Here is a 16,375-nt window from a genome sequence, read left to right on the forward strand (position 1 = left end):
AGACGAAACACGAAATTGCTTCCATTTCACGCCTGTCTTCTGTGTGGTCGTGGTATTACACCGGGCGTGCCGGCCCTGCAGTGCTAATCTTAGCTTAAAGCGGGCACTACCACTGTTAACTGAAATGTATGGAAGCAGCACATACTGTGCCGACTCTCATAGGAACAAGGGCAAACTGATGATGGCATCATGCAAACTAAACTTAAAGGATTCTGAGAGATGAGATAATTTCAATAAATATTAGAGCGCATGTCAGTCATTAATTAAACTTTCACTAACCTTTATGTTCAGCGAAACTACAAATGAAGCCAGTCGTAAAAATTGTTTCAAACTATAAAATCAGATACTTTCGTAATGTAAGTATCACTGCGAAAATTGTATAATAAAAAAACAATGCTCCCAACCCTATTCATTACACCATTATACTGAAGGCCCGTATTGACTTGCTAACAAGATATAACTATTTATAAAAACCGTCCAATATCTAGGGTTGTCAATTAAAAAACTTTATTCGATTAAAACAACATAAGGATGTGGTATTTTGAGATCAAAATGTTACCTTTGTTTTTAGATTTTTTGGACAAGTATGTCAACATGAAAAAATCATGATGTAGGACCAAGGAAGAAAGCTTATAAATAAGAAAAGAATATAACTAACAGATTGTAGAAGTACACTTTAACCAACATGTTATCCTGAAAACCCTGTGTGTCAACCCTACGGGAGTAGGATAAGGTAGGGGAGATGATGATGATGTTGTTAACCTCTCTTTAGTCATTTTGGATTGTGGCTTATAAAAAATACGATGGTTAGGGTAACAGTCGTTTCAAACGTTTGCAAACCAAATTGGTGTTTGATGTTAGAATCGGCAGCCCTAACGCTAGGCTTCGGGTCAAGCAGCACCGGACGCGCAGCCACCGTGAAGATGCGAGATGCCCTTCGCGCGCTCCATTGTGCGTCCTTTTGACCTCCACCTCCTCCTGCACCTCCATATACTTCATCTCCCCGAGCCCCGCCCTCAGCGCTTCTTACCTACGCATCACTATTGACTCGTTAACTACGTGCTATTCAAACTGTAAAGCGTTAAAAGGCGATATCTCCAAACCAGCTTGTATTTGGCCAACTGCCAAAATGCATGTGCCTAGTAAATCGTCGATCCTTTTGCAATTGGTTTTATTAAGTTTTCCAGATAATACTGAACATGTTTTTATAGCTAATTGTTCCGAACATATATGAAAATAAGTGAAATAAATTGTACCGCAATTTTCGAATAGTTTTCCCAGTTAGGATAACAATAAATCTCCAAGATGCCATCATTTATCATGATAAGGTCGAAAGGGTCAGTTTTCGCGTACCTGCCATACATTACAGATATTGATAAAGTAATTTCCTTTAGATCCTTCATATATACTTACCTACATATTACTCTATAGTGTAGTAAAATGTAGTAAATTCATGATAAGAGTAGGTTAAAAAACTCTATTTCTTCAATGGTTAATCTGAATACAAAAGTAATCAATCACCTTGAATTACAGGAGGTTTTTCTTAATATATAGACGAACGCTAATACCAAATTACCATGTCTTTTTTAAAATCTATTTTAAATTATAAGAGTTTACAAAACAAAAAACAACATTTAAAACTAAATTCACCCTAGAATGCGTCGGTCTTAAAATTCGAATTAATGATAATATATCAAGGGAGCAAGCAAACTTGAATACAATGCTTTAGACGGAAGGACATGAAATATATGGAAATAGTGTCCAATATAACAAGACACATGGGCTAAATGTAAACCGCTCTTATATCATGAGGATTCAGGGGTCATTTTTAAAAAGTTTCACATTTCAGTGATTACAATTCGATACTATGATCCAAGATGATTACACCGGAACGGACATCGGTGGGTTTGTTTCCATTATGTCTTCGTCTCATGGAGTATAGAAAAAACCCAAGCATTTTCTCAATTTTTTGACAAATTGTTCCTATAACAATTGCTTGTACGAACAACTAACCATCCACCCCATCTTCGCCTGGTTGGCCAAGAATTTACTTTTAAAATTTTCCTGTCGTATCCATATCCTTCCGTTGATGTAAAATATACCTAATGTTACTCGGTAGTACTGTACCTTTCTAATGGCGATTTTTTTTAATATTTATTCAATGTTTTCGAAGTCAAATACAAATAAACAATTAAATCTTACCTTTTTATAATATTACTATAGATAAGAGTGTTATCACGGGATAGTACCGTGGTGTTATGGAAATGTGAATTAAGAAATATATCTCGTCTCAATTAGGCGTTTATTACAGCATTGTGCAACATCTCCAAGGCTGGAGCACGCGGAAGGCTCACAAACACCGGACGTGTAATAATTGACTCGATAATGAACACCTACTATACTATTTCAATTAAACAATTACGATGCAAATTTTTTGATTTTTAACTTACCCATAGACACAGTAAGAGATGAGTCTACCTCTACCTGTCACTGGGTCACGGAATCGTGAAAGGTGCAATGATCAAGAAGGAAATAAGGACTGGGATGATGGAAAATAGAGTTACCTGGAGATCGAAAACCTGATGCTACGACCTTACGGGAGTAGAATAAGAACGGGAAGAAGATGACGATAGTCTTAGAATCCCGTTTCTTTCCGACTTCACTATGCAAATTTATACTCCACAATATATTGGTACAAAGTACTTATCTGTAGAAATATATTTTGTATGATTAGTCGGATTCTAAAACTGTACCTAACTAACTTGCAGATATTTTTTCATGTTCGCATTTTCTAAGATACATAAATTAGCAATAGAATATAATTCTGTTCCTGGTTGCGACGGAGTAGAGGATACCGCGACCCTCGTATTTCAGCCGGCAGCATCTTCGCTAACTTAGGAATGTGCACACTCACAGACAATAAACATACAAACATAATAACTAAAACTTTGTATATCTTGACTTAATTGTCTTATTACGTATTTTCCACCATATTAAATAAGGAGAGAAAACCTGTTACATGGTTTACGTCCATACTATTATGGGTGCTAAATTAATTACATACATAAATAAAACAAAAGCAAATTGGTAAAACCATTCCTCCACCAATAAAGTCAAATTTAACACAGAAAGAAATTGAACACATGGTGAGTTTGTCCTGTTAAAATTGACCAAAACAGTCTGATATTTATAGACGAGTTTATTTCTACTAATCGCTTCGCTAATGTCTAGCTTATCACGTTGTATACTACCATCCTAACATTAATAACAATGCCGTCCGGTTGTTTTCTCGCGACGTAGCTTCGCTGGACGCTCATTTTGGCGCCGTATATAAACGACTCTTTGTTTTTTACCATCATAGTCATATGTTAGACATAACAGTGCAACGTGAAATGAGAATTTACTGATGTGCAAAATGTGGACCGTTTTCAGTGTTTATGTTGTGTGTGCGTGCAGTTTAGTAAGGACTCAGGTGATACCAAGCAAATCTAGAGCAAGCGATGGTGATTTTAACAATGTTAATACAGACGGCTCTTTCGATTTTGGGTAAGCTTTAGTTATTTGTGATTTGTAGATAGAGTACATCTTCAAAAATTTAAAGTTAAATTTACAAGCACGAGTTTTAAACTTAACATAACATTAATGATAACTCATTCATTTTTGAAACTACATTTTATTAGATATAAAAGGATTTTATTTTCTGTTTTATAATCATTAGTTAAACAGTTTAGTAAAAATTATAAATTTCTTCAGGTACGCAAACACAGACCGAGGTGGTAGCTACCACTTAGCGCGCGGTAACCAAAACGGCGTGGTAGGCGGTAGGTTCGGAGCTCGGGACCCCGCCAGTGATACTGTCAAAGAGACAATCTACACAGCCGGACCTAGAGGGTAAAGTACACATTTATATAAAATTTTCCCATCACAGCTGTTATGAGTAGAAAACTATATTAATACTATTTACAAAATTATATGAAAATCCCAGTGAGTTTCAGAATTTTTTGTTAAATTGCTTTTGAAAAATAAATTTTAACTTAAAAGTAATTTTCAACAAATTTCTGATATTCTTTATGTAATTGCTTTGTACTTTCATCTACTTGCGACATGATTTTTATCCGCACTCATGTCGTTACCTTTTTTTTGCAACTAATTTCTACATTCGACTTCCATAGGTTCCGAGCCAAAGGTCCCAACGTACATAGACAAATAGACTTAGATCAACGACCTCGGGGCCCGATAGGGAACAAGGACGACCCCTACTTCGACCCTAGCGAGGACCCGAGTTACTCCTACAAGTTCGACACGCGAACATACTCGAAAAATGAAAATGCCGACAGTAGGGGCGATGTTAAAGGTTCGTTAAAGGCTTTATTATGCAAATTTATCTAAAGCTGTATTTGTATTGTTATCTGTTTAAGGGCATTTACACGTACTATCTTATCGAGGTAAATGTGACTAAACTTCTTGCTTACTTCTAAAAGTAGATTGAACATCTAAAAAATGTAAATTGAATTTGTTTGAGTCGGTTTTTATTTTTCAAACGTGTTAACTGCACAATGTAACTGGCAGTTTTATTGTATTTTTTTTAATATCACAAAATACTCATCTTTATTTTTTAGGCCACTATACATTTGTGGATGACGCGGGCGAACGTCATGACGTGACGTACGTTGCGGGTCGTGACACGGGTTTCCACGTGTCGTCTTCCCATCCGGATAATCCCAGCGTGATAGGCTCGCCCTTCCATCGCGCGCCGCTAGTGCGGGGCGAGACACGTCCCCGGGGTCGCACAGCCGTCCAACGAGGCTTAGATGGATCTTACAGGTGATAAATTATATTTGTGTTTATTGACGCTTACTTTTACAACCAGAGTTTTAATAGAAGTAGCTTGCGAGCGAGACCACTAGATAAGATCAGCAGATCTGCTGATTTGATCTAGTGGTTATAATTCTTTATATACTTAAATAATATGTGTGTTAGTTTGTCTTCGTAAGTTCTGTTTAATTTTTGTCTGCAGATTTATATCAGCAGGCCCTGATCAAAGAAGATCAGAGAGTAGTGACTCGCAAGGAAATGTAAGAGGATCTTACACATTCCTGGATGACAAAGGTGTTCAAAGGTACGTAGAAACAACATTTCTGTTCCTCACACAAAACACTCTGTTGCCTATCATTTAATAAATATGGAATGTCTTAATTTTTTATATTTAGGACAGTAAACTACATAGCTGGTCCCGGCATCGGTTATCGCATTGTTAAAAACAGCAAAGATCCATTCATACCGCCTTTCTTCCCCACAATACCGAGCTCCTACGACCCTGACTTTGTTAACGGGGCTATTGGTCCTAGTGTAGCCAGCTTTACTCCGGATGACAGTGCTGGCGAGGATGTGTTCAAAGGTTAGTTGTATTTGGCATCCATCATAAATATTATAAAGATCTAAAGGTTTATAAATAGTTTATGTAGATTGGGTAGTCGAGGTATCAATAAATTTGTATTGCAGGACCAGATGGTTCAGCGGCATCAGGCCATGTTAAACCACCTCCATTCACAACTTCTGATAAAGACAGACCTAGCGGTACTTCCGATATCGATGCGGGTTCTATAAGTAGCAGTAACGAGGGACCTGGTGAAAGTTTCCAACCTCCTTCGTATAATCAGGGATCAGAAAGTGAAGATGTCAGCTTCGTCGATGAGGATTCAAGCTACGGAGGGCCACAACCCACGCCAGGACCAGGTGATAACGTATAGCACTGCTGATGGCATCTGATTGATGTTGGTGATCTTGTTATTTCTAAGTTACGCTCATTGTTAACTAAGCTAGATATAAGTAAGCCGTTCCATGAGAATGTTCATCTGTGTACAGATGGTAGGAAATGAAGATTGGATACTTCTGAATGTTAGAGAAGAATTTGCTAGTATAATGAAGTCAAAATAAAAAAGCATTTGTAATTTAACTATGAAAACAAGATCACGAGTTTCAATCCAAATAGCACGAAAGGTTGAGAGTGCACTCTGGAATATGAACATATGCTTGCAATAAATATTGTACACGGACAAATTGGTTTTTATTACACCAACACCTTACAGCACTGGCACATCGTAAATCACGAGCACAAAGAACTTAGTAATGATTAAACCTTGCAGGCAAACCGTGGCGTCCCACAAGGAAGCCATTTAGACCGACGAAGAGACCTTATGTGCCACTTAAACCTTCACAATCAAATGATAAACATATTGAATTTGAAGGGGAAATTCACGACATTGAATCAGCTGAGTTTGGATTCGATGAACACAAAACGAAACCGGGGACTACGATAATTAAAAACATAGGTAAAAAATATTTCGGCATACCGCCCGGGGTAGCGGTTAGAGCCCATGTGCAAAGTATAGATTTGTATCCGTTTGGACCAAAACCAATCTCTCCGTCAGAAGCCATAGAGAATGAACAAAACTAAATGCTGGTGCTGTAAGGTTTTAACAAATTCCCCGATATGTGAATAATTAAAACGAAAACATTGTTAATAAACAGTTTTTTTTTATTTTAATGATATTTAATTTATTGTACCCTATTATAAGGTTTTGTTTCCGAATTCTTAAATATCGGAAAACAACTTATTCATCATAATTAATAGAAAAGGGACAAAAAAGTCCGCATGTCAAAACAAAGGACACGTTTGGGTAGAATTTACTATGTCCAGTAGAGATTACAAGTATTAAACTCCGACTTAATACCAATTAGTTTAACAAAATGGTTTTACTTAATGTAGTTAAGAAATGTTTGAACGACGGTTTTGTAAAGAAAATATATTTTATACAACTAACTGTGTAACTATTATTTCAATGTTATAACTAATGTTTATTATGACACACAATAAAGGAATAATCATCAACTTACTCGTGAATATTTTTTTTAATAATATAAGGTGGCAAACGAGCAAGCGGTCACCCGAATCCACCGAAATGGAAAGCGATCGCTGCCCATAAACATCCGCAATTGCAGATGCGTTGCCTACTCTTGAAGGAGGAGGAGACGCAAATAAAGAGGACATTTCTTCTTCCTATGCATCTCCTCCACCGTCAAATCCACTTTTCCTTCCCATACTTTGCTCTCAAGAAAAGGGTGGAAAGGAAAAGGGACCAAAATTAGGCCTCCGGCACCACACTCATCAGACGAAACGCGGAATTGCTTCCACTTCACGCCTGTTTTCGGTGTGGTCGTGGTATTTCACCGGGCGAGCCGGCCCATTCGTGCGAAGTTGTTAAAGCAGGCTCTACCACTGTTAAATATAAATTTTATTATGCCCGTTATTCCACGAAGCGCCTGTTGAAATAAAATAGCAATGCCTTTTAAATTCACTTGCAGTTTGCAGTAAACCGAGACTTCGCACACATAATCAATCTCTTCACTCTAGTGCCGATCCACTTGTGTATTTAATTAAATTGGACTTGTTATACAACACGCAACAAGGGTTCAAACCACATCCAACCCTTTGGTAGAGTTTCTATTTAGTTAAACATTATTCTATGATGGAAATGCCTCAGTATAGTTCGATATTCAAACATTAATATTTAAATGAAAATTTTAATAATGTTATAAATCGCATTAATAATGTGACAAACATACGAAAGTTTAGATGGATGGATGTTTGTTAGAGTTTGCCGCCTACACAGCTGAACGGATCAAGTTGAAATTTGACATAGATACATTAGAACCTCGGTAACTTAAACGTTAATAACATAAAAACCTCTATAACTTAAAAAAAATAATATGTTCCCCTCCCATCAGTTCCCAACCAAAACCCCTATAACATAGATCCTTGTTAACTTAAAACCTCTATAACTTAATACATTTTGTGTTTCCCTTAGACTTTAACTTATCGAGGTTCTACTGTATAGGGCATAGGCTGGAAGAACACATAAGCTTTTTACTGTTTAAATTCCACGTAGACGGAGTCATAGAGCGTAAGTTAGTTATATATAATTCAAAATCGTTTCCTTCTGATTGATTGAAAAAAAATAGTAAGCCAATATTTTAGTTTCAATAATTTCTTAGTAAGTTGACAACATATTTCCACAAAACTTTAAAGCCATCCATAAAAGTGCACTCGCCTTAAGCCTCATGTCGGGACATGCTCTCAATGCAAGAGCTTCGCTTTGAATGTCAACCTAATAAGTATTCACGATCGCTTCTTGAGTACTCGAGCTTCTTATCTTTTTTGAAAATATCGTCTCATATTCTTTTAGGACAATGCTGTCACAAGTAATAAAGATGCACAATGATGTTACAGGGTGTAACATTCGCATAATTACTCGTTGTTTTTGTTTCCCAGTAGCATTATGTACTGAATACTTGGAGACTTCCATGTAACGCGTAACGTCAGTAAGTACGCACTACAAGGATCTATTAGTAACCTTTAGACTACCTTAAGTATGATTAGAGTTACCTTAATACTTAATTTAGCGGTCTTTTTTAAGTAAAAAAATATATTTTTAGTAAAGTCATATTTTTTGATGTGAAATAAGTGCAGGAAATGGTAGTTTTTTTTCAAATACTTCGTCACACTGGAAATTATCAAATTAAGGGTTAAGGTTGGAATTAATATAAATTTACGTACTACCCTAAGTTAGTGATGTTTATCTAAATTTTATCAGCATATACGTTTATAACCTTAGAGTAACTAATTGTCTCTTGCTTTTAATATTTCTGCCATGATTATTGACCGACTTCCGAAAAGAAGGAGGTACTCAATTCGTCTGTATGTTTTTTTTTTATGTGTGTTACGGCATAACTCCGCCGCTAGTGGACCGATTTTGATAATTCATTTTTTTCTTATACAATTTGTTGTAGCGTAGAGCAAAGTAATCTTAGTAAGTTGACAATTGAATCATTGGTCGACGTCATTGTGATGTCGGAGCTTTAAGCTTCAGCATTTGTTACACTATATAAGATTCTCGAGGAACTTCCACCGCCACGAAATTAGTCTCTAAATAACGTCTAAGAGCCACTTTAGGACGTTATTAAACTACCGTGAGACACAGTTTATAATAATTAAAAATAATGTAAAATCTGCTTCACACCTACACTTTTAAGTGAACTTTTGAACAACAAAGTCAAGATGTCTACAAATATCAGTTCGATTGTGTAGTTTAAACTGAAGGTATTTTTATTTTATTTATTTAAGGATAACTTACAGCTAACTTACAAGAAAAAAATAACAAAAGAAACAAAAAATTTAAGGCCAATTAGAAGTTATCGGAGATAGAAGGTATGTATCAGATTTGAGTAAACTATTTTAACTGTGATATAAATTGCATTGGTCTAAGTTTTTATTGTTTTTTTTATAATATGAGGTGGCAAAGAATTGATTTATTTAGAGTTCTTGCCAAATGTTGCTTCTGCTCCTAGAAACCTTGTTATATAACTCTGTTAGTATGCTGGCGTTTTTCCAAATAAATTGATAGTTCGTCGACCTTATTATGTTCCAGTCTTACAAATATGTTACAGACATTTTCAGAAACATAAGTTATGTTGTATACTGTACGCGAAAAGATTACTAAATTGTTATTTTCGAATTAATATAAACCTGTGAGGATTCATCCGCATGAAATAATAAAAACTTTTATTGTTTACATTTATCAAATTCTCAATTGCAAATGTCAAAATGCCAATTACCTTACTATGGCAATCTTGCTTCTTGATGTTGGCAGCTCGTATCGTATAGTCTCTTTCGCACATTCTTATCTAAAATAATTAACCTTTCAGTTTAATGGCGTAAAGATATATAGCCTAAAGCGTGACGTATGTGTAGGGATTTTTTTAATTTAAATAGGACTGTTCAAAATTATGCTGTATCACTAATAAACTGACATCTTAGGCAACAAAGAAGTGTGTGTTTACGCTTTATAATAGTATAGATAGTTGATCATTTATTTCAGATATCAAAGATCCATAAAGTGTTAATGTGAACTAACAAACAAGTGTTAGTATTTAACTTTGTTGCATTCCTTTTATATTATTTTATAGAAACACCTTAATCTAATTCTTGAAGCAAATAAACAAAATCACTAGAAATATCTGTAAAATAACCGAACTGTGGGAATTTTCAACATTTCCGTTGAATAATTCACTGTATTGAATTGGTAATTTTAGAGCTCGTATAGATTTTCCTGCTGCAAACGTTCTAGAAAAGATTTTCGTAATACGATCCGTGTCATTTATTTTTAACTATCCGATTTCTGTATTAAAATAGAATAAGAGTTAACCGATAAGATAATCATAATCAACTTGCCCTTATCCCTTACGGAGGCACAATATGTGCTGCTCCTCCATTTCTATCAGTCGTCATTTCTGAATTCACAACTTTCTTAAGCATATCCTCTTTTACACAATACATCCATACTTTCATCAGTCTTCTTCTACCCTTGTAGCCATCCACATTCAATCTTAACACTTTCTTGTTTATGTCCCCATCGTCTCGTTGAAGAACATGTCCATACCACTGGCGCTACTTTTAGATAATAACATATCAGTGAAACGAATATTTGTTAAATTGAAATAAATTATTTGAATTAGTTTTGTTTAAATCAGATCTAAATTAAAACAGCTTATAACATTATTTTAAAGTTACATTTAGATGGAAATTGCAAGTATGAAAACGGAATTTGAAATCGTATTTCCATAGTCCACAATTCTCAGGCTCAATATCCATGAAATGCATCTGGTGCGGGCTGTAGACTCTGTGTTTGTGTGCTCTGTGCTTGTGTTGTATCTGAGCTCGCATGTTGTATGCTCTGTGCTCAAAATCGTATCGGACGCTCCATTGAGAATCTCCGCTTGCATGTTTAATTTCCTCTCTCGTTTGCATTTGTTAAATCTAACTTCATTGGAAAATGGATACTGATTTTTTTCAAGATTCATAGTAAGCGGTGTTTTATTTCAGTTCTTATTTCGTTTTGTTGTTGGAATTTAGTGTTTCATTGTATTACTTGTGCCTTTATTTCTGAAACGTTACTTGCTCTTTGGTATTTCTAGTATTCAAATTGTGCGTAATATTGAGTATATTCAGTTCAAAAGACAGATGAAGCCCATTTAAGATTATTAATAAAAAATGTTTATTAAAGTAAAGAAACTGACTATACTAGTGCCATCTGTTGCTAAAAATTTTCAATTAAAATGTTCCAAGTATTTTTTCTTACATTTATTTCATTATTGTAAATATAAACTTGACTAATTATCCGATAAAACATGACTTAAATCGTCAAACTCTGAAAAGACGTTTTACAAACTTATTAATATTAAAAGCCCTGAGGGATGTTTCAGTTTTACATCATAATTTTCTGTTAATATGCAAACAAGAGTATAATATCGCTAAGCAAAATAATTATAATGTAAAATACCATGAAAATGCGAGAACGTAGCCGAACTTTTTTTTTGTTAATAATTTGTTGATTAAAGTGACATTAGAAACAAAAGTTAAAGTACGAGTAATCCATCAACAAACACTGAGAAAGAAGTAATTTTCCTTGAGTAGGTTTAACGGCATTAATATTTTTTCTTTTAAGTTGTATTTTTTAAACTAAAGTCATTGTCAGTGAGTTATAAGAGCCTAACTTAATAAGTAATAAAGGTCTTAAATCATTTAAGAAACCCATTAAAAATATAAATTAAATGTTAGGTTTAGGACTTTTCTTTTCCGACTTAATTCATTGTGCACTTAACAGCTTTCACAATTTTAAACCACTTTCTTTCTTCCTTTCAAACTTAAAGCTAAGAGTTCAACTTAAAAGACCTTACATTTTCAGATAGTGATAAGAACAAGTAAACTATTAAAACGTTAACTTCGAATGCTTTCCCTTATAAGTTTTGAAGGTAGTTAGTAAAATTCTTTACACATAAATATATATAAAACGACTTACTATCTTTCCTTAATATCTCTGAATAGTCCCTTGCGTAAAACCCTTCAATTTGCGAAATAAGCGTGAAGATATTTTCTACCAACAGACCGTTCATCTATATTTTAGGTGAATCCCGTGGGAACGGGGATAAGGCGAAATAGGGTCGGTGTGAACAGACCGTTAGTTTCCTTCTGCGTAACAAATGGTATACGAAAAATGGTACATTTTTTGTAAAAAAAAAGGGCGTAACGATGTTAGATGTTACAATATAATTAAAGCGATAATATGTATGGATGGATATTTTTTACTCTAAGCATTTATCTGCTAAACGGCTTAACAGATCTCGACATTTAACACCGAAATAGAACTTAGCCTAGAAGAACACATAAGTTTTTTCATTTCCGAGCGAACGATGTCGCTTAGAGGTTAAAGGTAAAAAACTGACGCTATTTTTCTTAATACATAACAATTTTATTATTATTTAGTTAACTAATTAAGTGAATAAAACCTCGTTACGAAGCTTATAAAATTCTGAAAGGCCAATTATCGCTCACAAAGCTTAAAAAGCTCGTAGCTTGCTACAGAAGTTATTTTTTTCTATTATGAAGTTTCCAGACAGTTTATGAACAAAGCCTGACTTATAAAGGGTAATATTCTGACTAAGAAAGTTTGATAGACTTGTTTTCTTTTAGTTTATTGGGATTTTTTGTAGTATATATTTAAATATTTCTTAAAATAATACTTTTTCACAATTTATGAAGTATGCATTACTAGTATGGTATTGTTTGTTTTTGTCTGTGTCGTTATTGTAATTATTACTATTTAAATACATAGGGCTAATATTCTATAAATTAGCCTTTACTAGCTTTCGCCCGCGACTCCGTTCGCGTGGAATTAAAAAAAAAACAAAAGCAAGCAGCCTATGTGTCCTTCCAGTATCCTCCAATATGCTCTCGGTCTATGCCAAATTGCATCAATCCGTTCAGCCATTTAGGCTACAAACTCTAACAAACATCCATCCATCCATCCATCTGAACTATTATAAATGTATAATAGTAAGAAGTAACAAGTTAGATATAAACTTTCATTTCAGTTTGTTTCCGAATAAAATTTGAAATTGAGTGAACGTTACAGCTCGATCTTTTGAATATTTTATAATCATCAGCAAATATTTTACACTGAAATAACCATTCGTACCGAAAAAGCATTTTGCTGCATTTTTTACTGCAACCAGTTACTTATCACTCCGATTGTATGAAATATTAATAGCTTAAAAGCTCGCTGCGCAAATACGGCCTCCAATGTTTAGTTGTTTATATTTACTGCATGTTTAAAATGTATACTGAAATAAGCAGTATGTTCTGTAGATTTTATTTATTTTAGCTGTATGTAGTGAAGTACACAAACTATTTCAATCAGCTCTTACTTAAAGCTACAAAGGCCTAGGTTTTTTTTAATATTTTTTTGTTATCGAAATCACAAATTTAAAAAAAATGATATCCCTGGCTCTTGTAAGTTTATAAATTACTTACTTTTGTTTAAAATTTGTTCACTGAACTTATTTTCGAGTAATCTGTAGTTCCTCTGGTGTTGCGGATGTCCACGGGCGTCGCTGACCACCTCGGTGTTCTCGCCCCTCGTTTGCCCCACTTTATTATAAAAAAAATGATGTCTAAGAGGGCACGTGCCGCTTTGACTAAACTATCGCACAACTGTTTAGTCACGCTTTGATTCCCATGCTTTTATGGAGGGCACACTACTCGATTCTTAATTGTGCAATTAACAGTTAAATAGGCTGCAAAAGAATCGACAATCGCATAACAGTTGTGTTTAGTCATATGTGTGCGCCCGATTTTATTATCTTGAAAATTCAATTTCAAAATGATAATTTGTATTATCACTATTTGTTTGCAAAATATTTTTGCAACATAAAACGTGAATAAAGCAATGTTCTAAAGCCAAGGCTTTCACGGTATACGGTTTTTAAATTTAAAACACGAACAAAACTGACCGCCAACTTTGCAACGTCTACTTTTATTCATGTTTGGGAAATTACGACTCTTTAAAAAAAATCACTGTACAGTTTTAAATCCGTGGAAAAACATTTCCGTGTTTTCGTTTCTCTATCCTTTTCAATACGTAATCCAATTTTTTAACGTAAGCTAGTGAAAATAATATTTTAATCTTTACGAGAATATTAGAATTCGATTTAATTGTTTCCGATTTCCTTTGTACCGAAATCTTGCATCAATTTGAACATGATTGCCTTTTGCATTCCGAATACTGGAACTATTCTTTGTAGTTACTACACAGTATGCAATTTAAAAAGTAACAGCCTTACAAATAAACGCGATATAAAGCTTAATTTAGGAACAAACTGTGTGTAAGCAAAATTAGTACTTATTTGCTGCCGTGTTTATTTGTAAGGCTGTAAAAATTTTAAAAGTTATAGGTAGTTATTTGAAATGAAAATTAGATTCATTTGACAAGCATCGTATTTTAAAAGTTAATGTATCTTGTATAATATAAATATATTTTTAATTATAAAATTAGTTACTTTATTAAATCTTTATCCTTTGAAGATCGTTCAAAGAAAAGCAAAGTAACTTTCTAAAGAAAACATTTCCGACTTCTCTCGTTCATTAACACTAAAGGAAGCAGCTTTACGTCAATGCTTAAATAATCTGTCTTCTAAGACAATTGGTTTCTTTCTTTGTTTTTGTATTTGAAAGACTTAAAGCTGATGTCCAATTAATTGCTACTTTCATTGCATTATTAAAGACTATGAAACTAAATTGTTTTCTGCGTTATTGATTTTTTTTAATTTAGAAATTAAATATTTCTGACTCTGGTATTTACTTGGTCAAAGTACGAGGAAAATTAAAGTTTTGGTTTAACTTCAATACAACTTTGAAATCTTAAAATGGGATCTTAAAAAAACGGAATTCAACTTAATACCATCTTACAGCCTGGGGGAATGTCGTGACTAGATTTGAAATAAACTGCAGGATATTGAGTGTTGAGTTTTTGCAGCGAACGTGTTTGAAGAACTAATGAAGAGAATCTTATACTCTTAGAGAACAAAGTTTACTTCGAAAATGACTATGAATTAAGACCATGTTATAAACATATTTTAAAGTCCATATTTACAACTTTAGAGCCCACACCTTTCACTAAACTATCGCTCAACTGTTTAGTCGCGCTTCGAATCCTATAAATGCGCAAAATACTCGATTTTTAGTTTGCAACTAAACAGTTGAATTGCGAAACAACCGACAACCGACAACCGACAATTGCACAACAATATTTAGTCAAAGGTGACCCGCTCTTTATATCCAAAAGTAATTTTTTTTTAAAATTGGATTTATATAAAGCAGTTAAGCATGAAGATAATCAAGAAAATGAATGATTTCTCTTTCTACAAGAAAAATATAAAAAATGCAAAATTATAAGTGCGGTGTTCATAGTAATCGTCACAATGAGCGCCGGCAACGGCATACGATTTGAATTCCCTGCGGTTTCTTCTGTCGTTTGAAGTGTTTCATAAAGGCATGGTGATGTACCTTGTATTATTATAGGAACCATCGATATACAAAATCTACAAATTCAGAATGTATCTCTTCATTTGGAATTTAAGTTATAAAACAATAATTTTAATGTCTACGTTCCTATCACTTCAATATTTGTCATTGGAAGACGGAGTTAGTAGCTTTTTATTTCAATGTGGCTTCATACGGCGTAACACAGCAAATGTAATTTGAGTGTTAATGTACATTCACATTCGTAGTAACAAGTAACAAATATTACGTAGGAATTGACCAAAATAAAAATACTATAAGCCTTCAAAGTTGTCGATATAGTCAAAACGCATAAGCGCATCACTAGTCAATTAGTGATTGACGCGCCATCACAGTTCGTTTGCTGTGAACTATGAAAGGCGCTACAAATTTTAGCTTTCGTGTTTGAATATTTCTTTATTTGCGAATATACAAAAGAAAACTAGAAATATTCACCAACTTAAAAAAAAACTTTTTGGATGCCCATTAATTCTCTTTGTTGTTTTATTCATTTAGTTGACACAAAAGAAACATGTTTTCAGAGAAAATAACTATTTGTAATTACTGAGTTAAAAATTCAAAAAAAAAAATAGGTATTGTGAGGAATAATATTATTCCTCACAATACCTATTTTTTTTTTTAACTGAATAAGCAACGATTGAATTTTTAAAATACAATTTAAAGATATCAGTTCTTTTCTTAAAGTCAAAAATGCGAATTATTAAATTTAATTACAGATTAAAATGAAGTTATATGATCTAAAATATTTCGTACAAGTTATTCAAAAGAGAAGTAAAGGAAATAACTCTAAAACTGTGAATGCAACCGATCTCAAGCTTGGAGACGATTCAAATTCAAGAGTTTTAAAAGTTTCGTTCAACTCACAAAGGGCTTTGTTCTTGCGAAGCTGCAGTACGGAGA

The 16,375-nt window shown here is 33.9% G+C and overlaps 1 protein-coding gene across 1 annotated transcript; it reads left to right on the top strand.

Annotated features, from left to right (window-relative positions):
- Positions 1-3,373: 3,373 nt before the first annotated feature.
- LOC106101115 lies at positions 3,374-6,547 on the top strand. Its single transcript, XM_013280235.1, has 8 exons — positions 3,374-3,546; positions 3,754-3,891; positions 4,173-4,354; positions 4,620-4,824; positions 5,018-5,119; positions 5,211-5,398; positions 5,503-5,736; positions 6,147-6,547. Exons 1-8 carry the CDS (start codon positions 3,407-3,409, stop codon positions 6,455-6,457), a joined length of 1,500 nt encoding a protein of 499 aa, XP_013135689.1. The 5' UTR covers positions 3,374-3,406; the 3' UTR covers positions 6,458-6,547.
- The last annotated feature ends 9,828 nt before the right edge of the window (positions 6,548-16,375 follow it).

Source organism: Papilio polytes, unplaced genomic scaffold, assembly GCF_000836215.1.
Source record: "Papilio polytes unplaced genomic scaffold, Ppol_1.0 DF824303.1, whole genome shotgun sequence".
In the NCBI taxonomy this organism is placed as follows: Eukaryota; Metazoa; Arthropoda; class Insecta; order Lepidoptera; family Papilionidae; genus Papilio; species Papilio polytes.